Source organism: Lygodium microphyllum, chromosome 5, assembly GCF_053477565.2.
Source record: "Lygodium microphyllum isolate KBCC chromosome 5, Lygodium_microphyllum_v1.1.10, whole genome shotgun sequence".
In the NCBI taxonomy this organism is placed as follows: domain Eukaryota; kingdom Viridiplantae; phylum Streptophyta; class Polypodiopsida; order Schizaeales; family Lygodiaceae; genus Lygodium; species Lygodium microphyllum.
Window position 1 is genome coordinate 160,798,241 of NC_141139.1, and position 16,463 is coordinate 160,814,703.

General features: G+C 43.1%; 1 protein-coding gene across 2 annotated transcripts; it reads right to left on the bottom strand.

Moving 5' to 3' along the window:
• Positions 1-1,249: 1,249 nt before the first annotated feature.
• On the bottom strand, positions 1,250-6,165 carry LOC148036605 (pentatricopeptide repeat-containing protein At5g27110-like). 2 transcript variants are annotated; one of them, XM_087678604.1, is made up of 2 exons: positions 5,765-6,165; positions 1,250-5,409 (listed from the first exon to the last, which is right to left on the bottom strand). In XM_087678604.1, the coding sequence occupies exons 1-2, from the start codon at positions 5,812-5,814 to the stop codon at positions 2,895-2,897; spliced, it is 2,565 nt and encodes an 854-aa protein (XP_087534730.1). In that variant the 5' UTR covers positions 5,815-6,165; the 3' UTR covers positions 1,250-2,894. The 2 variants fall into 2 exon arrangements, with proteins under 2 accessions (XP_087534730.1, XP_087534729.1); XM_087678603.1 differs by having other exon boundaries at positions 5,760-6,165.
• Between the last annotated feature and the right edge of the window lie 10,298 nt (positions 6,166-16,463).

The window sequence follows — 16,463 nt, forward strand, 5'->3', positions numbered from 1 at the left end:
ATTAAAATAAACTAAGTACTGGGGACATTACATTCTTCTATATATATTCTTTAGCACACATACACACACACACTCTCTCTCTCTCACACACACTCTCTCTCTCTCTCTCTCTCCAAATTTAAAAGTCTGAGAGATTTTTAAAATTTGAAAAGATAATAAAATAATTGGGAAGAGAGGGAATAAAAAGTTTTGGAGAGAGAGGGGAGGGAGGAAAGAAAAACATGAGAGAGAGAGAGAGACAGAGACACAGAGAGGATGGGGGAATTAAAAAACTTAGAAAAAGAGGGGGGAGGAGAAAATTTAATTGAGAGAGACGGGGGAGGGCGGGGGGGAAGCAAAGTTGCCTTGTGGTAGTACACAACTTTACCGCACGGCAATTTCATGCCACAAAGCAGCCTAGTGTTAGATAGCTTACATCTACAAGATTTAGACTTTAATAAATGCTGAGGCTCTAGGTGATATAAAGACTATTCATTGAATAGAAACTGACTTAAAGTGAATTGGATGGAGAAATAGTCGTGTTAGATAGACGCATGCAGAGATAAAAGAGAGATCGTTATTCAATAGCTTACATCTATATGAGACTAACATGAAAATGTATAAATCAAAGGACTGCCTTGTGTATCCAACCTCTGAGCTGTAGATGAGCAATGGTGATCAAATATTGAAGTGCCGAATACTCATTATCTTCAAGCCAAGAGTTGAAACATACATGTGGATGATTGAGTTGATCAATGGTTTGAGGTAGTTAATTTGCCTCCATATTGCTTACTGTACTTATAATCTTGGTTGCATGTAGTAATCTCTACATAGAGAGCTAATATATTGATTCTTGCTCTCAATCATCTCTTTCATATACCTTCAGATCAAAAGCTCTAATCATAATATCGACTCTTGGTTTCAAATTTAAATCAAAATTGCATCTCTCTTGAATTGGTCATGCAACTGTGCTTCTACATCTACTCCATCCTATAGTCTTCCATGGTTTGTGTGATTGGCTTGTAACAACAACACTGGTTCACTTCTTTTGAAATCTGGTATCAAACAATAAGTTGGTCATTTTCAAAAGTTTAGGTTAACACCTAATAAAAGTTCCTATCAAGTTTGACAGCCTTTATATCTGTAGATGAAGTGATATGCTTGGTAGAAGGTAGAATATGCAGATAGGCAGTGCAAGAAAAAAGAACAATAGTCTGATTGGAGCTATGTTTGACATGTTTGAACTCGAACTTTTCTCTTAGTTATTCTGAAGACTCCAGAGATTAGATTATAAGCTATAGTCTTGTATTTACATCATCTTGATCCGAGTTCTCATTTACAAGTTACGATTAGTTTTGCACACAACAGTCTAATAAACAGACTTTTGGACATGTATGCTTCAATTGGGGTCTGTTTGTATTGATCAAGGTTTGCTCTATACTGAATCCGTCTCAATGACTAGAGATAAAACTATCATAGAGGCCCTTCTCACGGCGTCAATTTTTCTTTGTACATCATCTTGATCCAAGTTCCCATTTACAAGTTATGATTAGTTGTGTGCACAACAATCTTGCAAACAGACTCTTTGGACATGCATGCTTTGACTGGGATCTTTTGTATAGATCAAGGATTGCTCTGCACTGACTTGCCATCATAATCTATGGATACACAACTATCATAGAGGCCATTCTCACAGCATGAATCTCTACCCTTTGGGCCCCAAAAGAAAGCATAATATGTTACGTTTTGGGTCCCAAAAGAGGGACAAAATAACTGAAACTTGCATTGTAAGTAATAGTGAGGTTGGTCTTTGAGACACGTCTGCTGGCTCTAATAGCATGCAATATATAATGTAGATCACAGGGAAAGGCCTTCCTTAGGTCAGCTAGAAATCCTGGGTTTGTCGACAGAGTCAGCTGCCAATCTGAAATCTGCATCAAGATTCTGGACCAAAATTGCTGAAAGTTTTCCTGTTGAGTCTGCTTCTCAGTATTGAGGACAGCCCTCAAATGTTGTGCCTTTAGCATACATAAAATATCCCAGAGGCCAGATTACATGGCTCCCATAGCTGCAACAACCATTATCTTCTTTCTTTACAGTCATTCAAGCCTCTAGTCCATAAATTCCTAGGAACAACGACCCAAGCCTGATGCTGGTCAAGTTCCTGCTAGGGCTGCCCACAAATCACAGCCCAAGCGTGCTGCTACTCTGCTATCCAAGGGTTGAGCAAGTCGGCCAATGTGAGCTTGCTTGGGAGTATAGGAGCACTTTACTCATCCGTTCACCATAGTAGATATCCTGGCCACCCACCACAAGATGGAATACAACAGGGTGCATATTCTGCCCACTTTGACTGCCACATTATCAGCATGCAGCAAATAAATTGTTGTCTTACTGAACACCTGCCATGTAAATCCATTGTTTGGAACAGGAAACAATAAGACAAATTCCAGCATCCAATGTCCTTAAAAATGCTGATCATGGTTGTATTTGATGGATCAACTGGCATGATCTTCCCAGACCGCTTGGCACACACTGAGCACTAGAGTTCTGTGACCTGTCAATTGCTGAGAAATACAGTGCAGTTATATTCCAGAGTAGGTTTCCTTCCTACTGCACAGGTAAAGGGTTACCTCCATTTACTCTTTTCATCTTTCATTCCTCATGAGTTTGACTTACCCTTTTGCATCGGTATATCATCAACCGATAAAATGGCAAGGATGGCCTATTGGAGGTCCACCATCATCATAGGTACTCTCTCCTGCACAGTATATTCTATGAATAAATGACAGACCTGCACTCCTTTTGCCTTATGACAGTAGCTACAGGCACCCTACTCATTGATAGATAACTGCCCTGCACTTCTGTTGTCCCATGAATTCCCCCATAGATTATTATTTTTTTTGAGATTTCCCTCACTGCAGTCCTGGCTTCTTCCACCCTGCTTTTCTCACTCTGATAGCTTCAACCTTGTCTGCTTCATCTTGCCTGCCAGCATCTATATAAATGTTACTCATGCACACATAAGCTTCTGCATCTTTTTCATCCAATCGCACTGCTTGTTCAAATGCCAGTCTTCCAAGCTTTAGATTTGCCCATTTTCGACAAGCACCCAGTATGATATGCCACATGGTGAGATTAGCAGGAAATGGCATCTCCTTGATTACTGTTACTGCCTTCTCTAAGTGCCCTGCACGGGCAAACAGGTTGACCATGCAAGTGTGGTGCTCTAACATTGGACTTATCCCATAGCAGGTTTTCATGCTCTCAAAATACTTCAGCCCCTTATCCAGAAGGCCTGCGTGACTACAAGCATTAAGCACAGTAGTGAACATGACCAAATCTGGCTTCATACCTTCCTCTATCATTTTGTCGAAGCAGTGGAAAACATGTTCGACTTTTCCAAGCAGTGCATATCCTGCTAGTAGTGCACTCCATGAGATCACATCCCACCTTGAAAGCTTATCAAAAACTTCTTGTGCTTTTTCAAGAAGGCCACATTTGGCATACATATACACCAATGCATTGCCAACAATATAGTCTTTTTCCAGCAGCCCCTCTTTCAGAATTGCAATGTGTAGTAATCGCCCCTTGTCTGCAGCTCCTATGCTACCACAGGCTTTTAAAGCATAAGCAAAGGTAGCTGCATCCGGAGAAACACCCTCATATTGCATCTGGTCAAAAGACATCAATGCTTGGTCATTTTGACCATGTTGGACGTATCCTGAGATGAGTACATTCCATGTGACTGCATTGCACACCGGAAGCTGGTCAAACACTTCCTTTGCTTTTGCAAGCAGGCCACATTTGGAATACATATCTACTAACACGGTGCCAACGATAATGTCCTTCTCCAGCAGCCCCTCTCTAACAATCTTAGCATGTATTTGTTGTCCCTTAACTGCAGATTCTGAGCTGCCACAAGCTTTCAGAATACAAATGAAGGTGACAGCATTGGGACAGAGGCCTGCAAGCTGCATCTGTTCAAAACACTTCAGTGCTTTCTCTCCATGACCATGGTGTGTATATCCTGCTATCAGCGCATTCCACAAGACTAGATTTGAAGGTGGCAGCTTATCAAATACTTCTTGTGCTTTTGCAAGCCAGCCACATTTAGCATACATATCTACCAATGCAGTGCCAACTACAATATCATCTTGCAGCAAATTGTCTCTCAGAATCTCGGCATGTATTTCTTGGCCCTTGTCTGCAGCTTGTGTACATCCACATGCTTTCAAGATGCAAACAAAAGTGACTGAATCAGGAGAAAAGCCCTTCAGCTTCATCTCTTCATAACACTTTAATGCTTGCTCACCATGCCCATGTAGTACATATCCTGTAATCAGCACATTCCATGTGACCACATTGCAAACTGGGAGCTTGTCAAACACTTCTTGTGCTTTTGCAAGCAGCCCACATTTGGCATACATATCTACCAATGCATTGCCAACTAGGGTATCTTTTTCAAGAAACCCTTGTCTAGCAATCTCAGCATGTATTTCTTGTCCCTTATCTGCAGCTTTGGTACTACCGCAGGCTGTCAATGCACAAACAAACGTAACTGCATTTGGAGAGAGCCCTTCATGTTTCATTCTTTCATAACACTTTAGTGCTTGCTTACCATGCCCATGTTGGGCATATCCTGCTATTAAGGCACTCCACAAAACCACATCCCGGGCTGGAAGTTGGTCAAATACTTCTTGCGCTGCTGCAAGGAGGCCACATTTCACATACATATCAACCAGCGCAGTGCCAACAATAATATCGTTTCCTAGCAACCCCTTTACCACAATTTCTGTGTGTAATTCTTGTCCCTTGTCTGACACTCCTAAACTGCCACATGCCTTCAAGGCACAAGCAAAGGTGAATGCATCAGGAGAGAGACCCTCAAGTTGCATCTGCTCATAACATTTCAAAGCTTGCTCTCCATGCCCATGTTGTATGTATCCTGCAATTAGAGCATTCCATGACACCACATTCCGAACTGGAAGTTTGTCACAGACATCTTGTGCTTTTGCAAGTGCACCACATTTGGCATACATACTTACTAAGCTGTTGCCTATGTAAATGTTTTTTTCCAGCAAATCCAGTCTGAGAATGTCAGCATGCAATTTGCTACCCGTGTGCAGATCCTTTTTGTTGGCACAAGACTTAAGCAGGGCCACAAGATTGCGTGCCTGCCTAGTATCATGTTGCATTCTCTGGTAGTCGCAGTCCTCTTCTTCCTGATGCACTTTATTATGGATGTCCTTGGTCTTATCTTCCTTCTGCCATGCACAGACCTCCCCATCACTATTATAGTCTTCTGCTTCTGCTTCTTTCATCAACATCCCAGCTAGTTGTGGTTGCCATCTTCTTGGCCTCTCTCTAATGTACCAAGGATTTTGTGGAAGCCAGCCTTGTAATTGAACCTTCTGGCTTCGGCTTGGTCTGTGCAAATGCACACAAATGAGCATACACATAAGTTTCCACATGCCCACGCATAGCTTATACAGACATACACCGGTGCACACAAATGACCATACACATAAGTTTCCACATGCCCACGCATAGCTTATACAGACACAAACACCCAGGTGCGCATGTGCAGATGCCCACACACACACACACACACAACACACACACACACACTCTCTCTCTCTCTCTCTCTCTCTCTCTCTCTCTCTCTCTCTCTCTCATATGCCAGAGAGCGACAAAGAAATGCAATGGATTCTTCATTGCTTTTGTTTCTCCATCTCTAGCATATGAGAATGAAAGAAATAGATTTCCAAGTGGATTACCCTACTGTTGTGATCGTCCCACAATTGGGTGGAAGAATCGGAGTGCAGCTTCCATGAGGAATCATCCGACTCGGAGGGCCAAAGTTGGGCTGTAGGGTGGTGGAGATGGAGATTTTCTCCTTTCTTTTCGATCAAGGATTTTGGGTTGAAAGTGAGCTTTTCTTCCTTCTTCCTTTTCGACGACTTCTTTTGCTGTGTGCATGGTTGTTGCTGTCTGTGGATGCAAAGGTAAGAAGAGGAAGAGAGCCCGCATCGCCGGCAGTCGTGCACAGAGGAAGAAGACGAAGAGTGCATCATTCTGTAATGACGAGGAAAGGAATTCCCGCATGAAAAGAGTCACCGTTGTCTGGTTCGAGCCCCAGGGAGGAACTCGCGGTTTCACGCTCCTACGGTCTACCTACCTGGTCACGGCCAAAGATCCTACCCTTATGGGTCAATGTGAGGTTATCCTAAAAATTTGCCACAAATGGTATCTTTTAACAACTATCAAATTCAGTCGCTACAATGCACGAGGGTAAATTGAGGGACACATAGGCATATTTCCAATATATTTTGGGGTAAAGGAGCCATAAGAGTCTCACAAAAATGTGATCTCTTCGAACTTCTTTATCACAAGACATCGTGCAGATTTTCCAACGTAGAATTTTTTCCTATGAGATGGTGGAAGGAATGAGAGGGTTGCCTTTCAAAAAAATTGAATTACACTTAGAGACCAAAAAGTAAATAGGAAACGTAGACCTCATCCTCCAATCATCTTCATTTTTGCTCCTTTGCCTCCATGGTTAACCTAGAAACATAGAAAAGTCAAACCTTTCTAGGACTATTGGTGTAGCCTTACAAGGGGCCACTATCCTATCGGTCCCTGTATCCTACACCTTTTATGAACTCTATTGTGTCAAGAATCGCGTGGTGGAGGGACTTGCTTGAGTTGCTGTGCCAAACACACATTGTATACACAAGAGGAAGCTCACTCAAGAACACAAGAAGAGAGATGGAGGCCAAAACATTTTCTTGCTGATTTTTTCTTCTTCTTCCACACACTATACAAAACACTATACAATGTACACAAAGTATAGATAATATACAACATAAAAGAAAATGGCCTACTAAGTCAAACAGTGCATAACAGACTGTTAGATATGATCAATGCCCCACCCTCATTAGGTGCTACCAATGATCCATGGTGCTCAAAGTTGTAAGACCCCCATTATGAGGAGAAGCCAAGTGTGAGCCCGGACATTGGTGGAGTCCTGACTTGTATATCAGATGAGGTCTATGTGATCGGATGGCAAAAAGGTGACCGTTGTGGGTCTAATCTTTGGGTTAGACGGAGTGGTTAAGCTGGTAGCAACTCGAGGCGCATTGCATCGAGTTGCGGGATAAGGGAGTTAAAAGGGGCCCCTATTGTGGGGTCCGGGGGCCACGGAAGCGGCCCCTGGCTGGGGGATCTCAAGGGGGCCAGCGGCCCCCCTGGCGGGGGTCCGAGGGTGCTGCCCCCGGCCCGATGGTAAAGGGAATATTCCCTGGCCGACTAGTGGAGGCTCATATGGTAGGTCGGTCTCAGTAGGCCGACCTAACGACCTACGCGGGCTATAAAAGCTAAACCCCTTCGCAGCCATCTCTCACTCATCTTTCACCCAGTCAGAGTTGTTGTTCCAGCTAGCCTTAAGCTCTTCACCTATCTTCTGTCTAGATCGCCATCTAAGCTTCACACAGTGGAAGCGCACGGGTGGACAGAGCCATCTTTGTATCAGTTATTTGAAGTTAAAAGAATTTACTGATTCTTCTCTTATCTGTTGTGTACTCTAATCTCTTTCTCAGATTCTGTTCGCTGCGCCGTGTAATATTTTACATGGTATCAGAGCCCAGGGGGCTCTAGAGATCCGAGAGCGTGCAAGAGGCAAAGGCTTCAACAGCAAAGAGAAACTATGTCGACTTCCGGAAGTGGTGCAGGAGGTGGTGTTGCTGTACCGGCTATTCAAACACTGAGGATTCGTCCATCAACCTTCAGTGAAGGCAAGTTAGATGGTACAAACTACACCTTGTGGAAGTTCAAAATTACAACTATCCTTGATTCTTATGAGCTTCTGGAGACTGTGCTGGGGACTGACGCAGAACCACAGCCTACCCCCGACCCATCAAATCCTAGTGTGATGATTCCTCCGAATGCAGATCTTCTACGAGCTTGGAAACGAAGGAATGCAGATGCATTGTGTGCCTTAGTTACAAGCTGTTCTGACGGTGTTTTGACTCTGATTCAGCATACAACCAAAGCGTCAGAGGCTTGGAATGTACTAAGGAGTCAGTATGAAACACGAAACCAAACAAGGATTCAAAACTTGGAGAATCAACTAGCAGCGGAGAAGTTTGCTGAAGGAGAGACAGTTGAAGCATTCATCAGTTGGATTAAGAATCTGCACGACCAGATGGCTGGCGCTGGGATACAAAAGACTAGCGAAGAGCTAGCTCGGAGGTGTCTTCGGATTTGTCCACAAAAGTTTGATGGACTAGTAACTGCCCTTAATACTCAGGTGAGACCTCAAGCTTTGACTTTTGAGGAGTTTTGTGCATTATTAATGGAGGAGGAGTTGAGGCTGAAAGCCCGAGAAGGAAGCAACAATGGAGATGCTGCATTCTCTGCCAATGCAAAAGGCAAAGGTGTTTCCCCCACCAAAAATGATGGTGACAAAAAGAAGAAGGGCGGCAAGAAGAAGTCTCAAGGAGAGTGCTTCTACTGCAAGAAGAAAGGACATGCAATTGCAGATTGTCGTGTCAAGAAGGCAGATGAAAAGAATGGTACCCTTAAAAGTAAAGGGAAAGAGACAGCCAATACGGCTGAAGCGGAGTTGGAATTATTCATGGCGACCATTGAGGAAGTGTGCTCCTCGGCGCAAAAAGAATCTACCACTGACTCATGGGTGTTGGATAGTGGGGCCTCCCGTCACATGACCAACAAGAAAGGTCTATACAGTTCTATGCAGCCTCTACAAGAATCCATCACTGTGACGGTTGGAAATGATGCTAAATGCCCTGCTGCGGGCACATGTACTATTTCTTTTGTTGCTGCAAATGGTGAAGTCAAAAAGCTTTCAAATGTGTTGTTTGTTCCCGAAATTAGGAGAAATCTCTTATCAATTTGCTGCCATAACTAATCTTGGTCATGAAGTGAGGTTCAAGAGGACAGGTGCAGAAATTATTGATAGTGCTGGCACAATTATTGGCAAAGGAGAAAGAAGGAACAACCTGTATGAGCTAAGTGCTCTTACAGCCACCGTTGGAGTGGGCACAAGTAAGCTTTGGCATGAAAGGTTTGGACACATCGGATTTGCAGTATTGAAGGAGATGCAAAAGCAAGGTATGGTTGCTCACCTACCTACAATAATTGAATTGAAGGAACCATGTGAAGCTTGTATGATGGGCAAGCAACAGAGAAAGGCATTTCCACAAGAAAGCAAGAATAGAGCACAGGCTCCTCTAGAGTTGGTGCATGCTGACTTGTGTGGTAAGATGCCTACACAGACCTTGGGGGGATCTTCTTATTTTATGTTGATTGCCGACGACTACAGCAGGAAGATGTGGGTGTACTTCCTTCGTGATAAGGCTCAAGCTTTTGGTAAGTTTAAAGAATGGCTAATACTTGTTGAGAATAAAACAGGGAAAAGTGTGAAGAAATTTAGAACAGATGGTGGTGGTGAGTTCAACTCAAAGGAGTTTGAAGGATTTTGCAAGAGCAAAGGGATCAAGCGTCAATTGACGACGCCTCACACACCTCAGCAGAACGGTGTTGTGGAACGCAGGAATCGCACCATTGTGGAGATGGCAAGATGCATGCTAAAGGGCAAGGGATTGCCTAACCATTTTTGGGCTGAAGCTGTTAATACTGCAGTCTACATTCTAAATCGGAGCTATACAAAGGCTCTCAAGGGAAAAACACCTCATGAGGCTTACACTGGTAAAAAACCATCCGTCTCACATTTCAGAATTTTTGGATGTGAATGTTATGCACATGTTCCAGATGAGAAGAGAAACAAGTTACAACCAAAAAACAGAAAATGTATATTCTTGGGTTATAGTGATGAGCGGAAGGCTTACAAATTATATGACCAAGAGGCAAAGAAGATCATCGCGAGCCGTGATGTGGTTTTCAAGGAGGAGCCACATACAATGGAGGAGGAGAAGGCAAGTTCTTCCACTTTATCATCAAGCGAAGAAGTAGTCCACTATGAACCTGTCCCGAGAGCTATCCCTATCCTTAAGGAGGAGGAAGCATCATCTTCAGATGATGAGGAAAAAGTTCACCAACCTGACATCACCCCATCGGAAAAGCCATTGCCGCGCTGGGTGAAGCAGCTCTATGACCACAATAATCCTATGCCTGCATCTGTTGAGGAGAAGGCAGACGGACCAAGGAGGTCTCAGAGAATAGAGGAGCAAAGGAGGGCTTCTGCTCACATAGTCAATATGGCCTTGATGGTTGAGATAGTAAAGGAGCCAACTGACTTAGAAGAAGCACTTGCAGATCCATCATGGAAGGCTGCTATGCATGCAGAGTATGACAGCATAATGAAGAATGACACTTGGGAGCTAGTGGATCGACCAGCAAAGCGAAAGGTTATTGGCACCAAGTGGATCTGGAAGGTAAAGTACAAGGCTGATGGTACCTTAGAAAAGTACAAAGCTAGACTAGTTGCCCAAGGATTTTCACAAGTTGAAGGGTTTGATTTTCAAGAGTCATTTGCCCCAATTGCCAGAATGACCACTATTCGCACGGTACTTGCAGTGGCTGCCCACAAGAAGTGGCCAGTGTACCAAATGGATGTTAAGTCAGCGTTCTTAAATGGTGACCTCAAGGAGGAGGTGTACGTGGCTCAGCCACCAGGGTTTGAGGCCCCCCATTCTGAGAACAAAGTGTGTAAACTGAAGAAGGCATTGTATGGGCTGAAACAAGCCCCCAGAGCATGGTACCAGCGGATAGATAGCTTCTTTTTAAACCTAAACTTCAAAAGATGTGCCTCAGATGCTAACTTGTATGTTTACAGGGATGGTAAAAAGTCTGTAGTGATTGTCCTATATGTGGACGACCTTCTTATTACATGTGACTATGAAGATATGATCAACCAAACTCGAAAGGCTTTGAGTTCTAAGTTTGAAATGACAGACTTGGGCTTGCTGCACTATTGTTTGGGGATTGAAGTCTGGCAAGAGCCAGGAAAGATCTTCATCTCTCAGAAGAAGTATGCATGGGAGATCTTGAAGGCATTTGGCATGACCGAGTGCAAGGAGATAGCTACACCTATGGAGGTAAATGCAAAGTTATCCGTCGAGGATACATCAGCACTAGCAGACATTGAGAGGTATAGGAGGTTGGTCGGCAGTCTGATCTACTTGTGTAACACCAGACCAGATATCAGTTTTGCTGTTGGTGTTTTGAGCAGGTTCTCAAACAAACCTCATGAGAGTCATTGGAAGGCTGGGATGCGGGTGCTCAGATACTTGAAGAAAACTCTTGACTATGGTATCACATACAGTTTCGGAACTTCTCTTGTGGGGAACTGTGACTCAGATTGGGCAGGAGACATTGATTCCAGGAAGTCAGTTTCTGGTTATTGTTTTTCTTTGGGTTCAGGAATTTTCTCTTGGATTAGTAAGAAGCAACCAACAGTGGCATTATCTTCTACCGAAGCAGAGTACAAGGCAGCTTGTTTTGCTGCATGTAAGGCCGTATGGTTGAGAAGGATTCTATGGCATATGGGAGTGCAGGATGAAGAACCAACTGTGCTGAGATGTGACAATCAGAGTTGCATCGCCATTGCCAAAAATCCAGTGTCTCATGCACGCACCAAACATATAGAGATGCAGTATCACTATGTGCGTGATTTGATGGAGGATGGGATAGTGGAATTGATCTACTATCCAACAGAGGAGAATGGAGCAGATATCTTCACCAAAGCACTTACGAAGGATCTGCTTCAAGTTCATCTTCAGAGACTCGGCATTGGGCCGAGGAGATAGTGCACCTATGGGTGGACATTGAGGGGGGGTGTTAGATATGATCAATGCCCCACCCTCATTAGGTGCTACCAATGATCCATGGTGCTCAAAGTTGTAAGGCCCCCATTATGAGGAGAAGCCAAGTGTGAGCTTGGACATTGGTGGAGTCCTGACTTGTATATCAGATGAGGTCTATGTGACCGGATGGCAAAAAGGTGACCGTTGTGGGTCTAATCTTTGGGTTAGACGGAGTGGTTAAGCTAGTAGCAACTCGAGGCGCATTGCATCGAGTTGCGGGATAAGGGAGTTAAAAGGGGCCCCTATTGTGGGGTCCGGGGGCCGCGGAAGCGGCCCCCCTGGCGGGGATCCAGGGGCGCTGCCCCCGGCCCGATGGTAAAGGAAATATTCCCTGGAATATTCCCTGGCCGACTAGTGGGGGCTCATATGGTAGGTCGGTCAGCAGGCCGACCTAACAACCTTCATGGGCTATAAAAGCTAAACCCCTTCGCAGCCATCTCTCACTCATCTTTCACCCAGTCAGAGTTGTTGTTCCAGCTAGCCTTAAGCTCTTCACCTATCTTCTGTCTAGATCGCCATCTAAGCTTCACACAGTGGAAGCGCACGGGTGGACAGAGCCATCTTTGTATCAGTTGTTTGAAGTTAAAAGAATTTACTGATTCTCCTCTTATCTGTTGTGTACTCTCTATCTCTTTCTCAGATCCTGTTCGCTGCGTTGTGTAATATTTTACACAGACTACACTAATCGACTGGTGCTACATCTTTGCCAATTGTAGGTAGGTGTAACAAACTAAATATAATAAGTGATAAGTCAGTGGCCATGTGAGTATTATAATGACCACCAACGTGCTAAGTGTAGATGTGCGGACCCATCTAGCCAGGTGGTCCATCATCAATGTCCGCACGTGTTGAGCTTGCCATCTCAACACTCGCCCTCAAGCTCAACTCTATCTCTGGAACTCCAAGTAAGCTTCGGAACTTTCGAAGCTTCTCTGCACCCAATGCCTTTGTGAAAATGTCAGCTATCTGATCATGTGTGCTGACATATACCAAGTCAATCTCTCTTGCAAGTACCTTCTCTCTCACAAAGTGGTAGTACACCTCAATGTGTTTTGTTCTAGCATGAAACATTGGATTCCTAGCTAACTGTATGCTGCTCATGTTGTCACAATGAATGACAACTGGACCATCTCCCTGCACATCCAAATCACCTAATAACTTTTGCAGCCATACCACCTCACATGCTGCCATAGAGCAGCACCTCTATACTCAACCTCCATACTCGATAAAGCAACTGTAGGTTGCTTTTTACTGCTCCATGTAACTGCTACACTACCAAGGGAAAACATGAATCCACTCGTAGATCTTCTGTCTGATATGCTACCAACCCAATCTGCATCTGTGTATCCAAAAACCTGTAGATCCTTACCTGCCTCATAAAAAAGTCCATAATGTAACGTGGACTTCACATATCTCAATATACGTCTAACTGCATCCAAATGAGGCTTTCTAGGCATCTGCATAAACTGAGACTGACAACAGCATAGCTCGAATCTGGCCTTATGATAGACATGTAAATCAATCTCCCTACCATCCTCGTAAACATAGTAGGGTCTTCTATCTCATCTCCAATGTCGGCACTCAACTTTACATTTTGCTCCAATGGTATTGAAAGAGGCTTACATGATGGCATACCATACTTGGATAACATATCCAAGCCATACTGCATTTGTGATAGCCATATACCATCATCACATCTAATCACTTCAATACCAAGAAAGTATCTCAACTTACCCAAATCCTTTATCTCAAACTTCTTCTTCAAGAGGTCCTTAACTTCAGCAATCCCATTGTCATTATCACCTGTAATAATCAAGTCATCCACATAGATGACTATGATGACCAAACATACATCTCCCTTTCTCACATAAAGTGAGTGATTAGCATCAGAAATACAAAATCAAATATTGACAAGATACTCTCCAATCTTGTCAGACCATGCTCTAGGTGCTTGCTTCAGCCCATAGAGCGCCTTCTTTAACCTGCACACATATGTGGGATGCTCTAAATCCTTATAACCTGCTAGCTGCTCCATATATACTTCTTATTGCAATTCACCATGCAAAAAGTCATTCTTAACATCCATTTGCTACAAACTCCAATCTTTGGCTGCTGCCAAGGCAATTACACACCTGACAATTGTCATCCTAGCAACTGGACTGAATGTCTCTTCATAATCTATGCCATATGTTTGAGCATAGCCTTTTGCAACCAGCCTAGCCTTATACCTACTAATTGAATCGTCTGCATTATGCTTGACTTTGTAAGCCCACTTACAGCCAATAGCTTTCTTACCCTTAAGCAAGGATACCAAATCCCAAGTCTTATTGGCTTCCAATGCAGCCATCTCCTCATCCATTGTTGCATCCCAATGAGGAGATGGCTTCCAATGCAGCCATCTCCTCATCCATTGTTGCATCCCAATGAGCATGACCAATAGCATCCTCAAAACAAGTGGGCTCAACATCCTCAACTAGTTTCACCATATAAGCATAATGGTGAGTTGCATAACCTTCAAAGCCAAATCTTTTAACAAGGTATCTGACCCTACTAGACCTAGGTACCACTGGATCACTCAATGGAGCATTTACATTACTATGAGCTCTTTGCACACCTGGTGTCCTGACTGAAGAAATACCAAGCTCATCATCCAAACTCTCTGAACCACTAGAATCTCCATCAAATCCCAAATGACTAGTAGATGTATCATTACCATCCAACACTTTCTTCTTTCCTTTGTCTTTGCCTACAACACTTATAGATACACCTGAAGATGTGGGGCTACTCCTTAGTCCCCTAGACCAAGGGCTCACTGTAGGTGTAGTACCAGATGATGTTTCTGGTCCACTAAGACTCCGTGATTCTTGCTTTTCTTTTTGCACATAGCTATCATGATCATTATCATCATCTAATACATCACTAGCAAGTGCATACCAATTGTTCATCTCATAAAAAATAACATCCTTGCTCATTCTGAACTCACCTGTGGACAGGGTTATAACAACGATACCCTTTTTGCTCTAAAGAGTATCCCATAAAAATACAATTTTTAGCCTTTGGATCAAGCTTCTCTCGTAGCTCATCTGGCACATGAACATATGCAACACATCTAAATACCTTCAAGTGTGATACGTCAGGCTTCTTGCCAATAAAACATTCTTCACGAGTCATTCCATGAACTACAGCTGTGGGGGTTATGCTCATAATATAGACAGTAGTATGAATAGCTTCAGACCAAAAAAAAAAATTGCATATTCTTTTCAGCCATTAATGCTCGTGTAACTTCTGCAATATGCCTATTTTTTCTTTCTGCAACCCCATTTTGCTGTGAGATATACTCACAAGTAAATTTCCTTTTTATCCCATGAGTCCTCAAGAGGCCACTAAAATCATTAGAGAGGTACTCTCCCCCTCCATCTGATCTCAAGCACTTCACTTTCAAGCATGTTTCTGTTTCAAGAGTTGCTTTGAAAGATTTAAAGTGCTCAAATACATCACTCTTTTTCTTCATGAAATATATCCATAGCTTCCTTGAACAATTATCAATAAATGTGACAAAGTATTTTCTGCTACCAAGAGATACATTCTATGTAGGCCCCCAAACATCTATATGCACTACATCAAGTATATTTCTGCTCACTTCCCTGTCATGCAAGAAGGGTTGTCTTGCCTACTTACCAAACTAGCATGCCTCACAGACTTTATGCAATTCTGCAACTCTAAAAGAAGGCAACTCTGTAACCAATCCTCTGGACTGTATTAATTTCAGCCTTTGCACATTTGCATGTCCAATATGTTTATGCCATATTTCAATATCTGTAACTACTCCTTTTTATTTCGCATATATAGCAACATCCATTGCAGGAATTCTAGCATCTAAAGTGAACATGTGGCCAACTCTATTTCCTTTTGCGACCAACCTACACTTATCGTTAAAGTCTTCTACAAAACAAACTTTCGCATTGAATTGAACCTGCAACCCTTGCTCTACCATTTGGCCAATAGACACTAGATTCTTCGTGATTGAAGGCACATGTAATACATTTGTCAGACTTTTTGTCTGGCCATCATGCAAGGATAAGGGAACCTTTCCAATATGTGAAATTGGGTGGCATGAATCATCACCCGTCTGCACATAATCTGGATTTTGTAAGTCTTGCATCTCTCCAGACCATTCAACATAACTGGTCATATGATTAGATGCACCTAAATCCACATACCATACATCATCATGTGTCCCCTTTCATGTAACTGTATTCATCATGTGCTGCATAACAAACATACGCTCATTTTTGTCTTCATTCTGTCGTGAAGACGATGCATAGTTTCCTTGCTGTAATTTACCACTATGAATATCAACCTTATTAGCATAACAATGGGCTACAATATGACCTATTTTGCCATCAGAATTTCCAGAACCTTTGTTCTGCATCCACCTCTTCCTCTAGAGTTCCCCTTGCCTCTAAAGTTTCCTCGGCCTCCTGAAACCTGCTTTTTACCAAATTGCTATTGAATCTATTTTGTTGGTTATCACCAGCCCATCCCATACCACGGCCTCTCGAAGAGGATCGACCACATCCCTTTTTTGAACTTGAGTAAAATGCTTGGACATGTTCATCATTTCTTTCATATGAG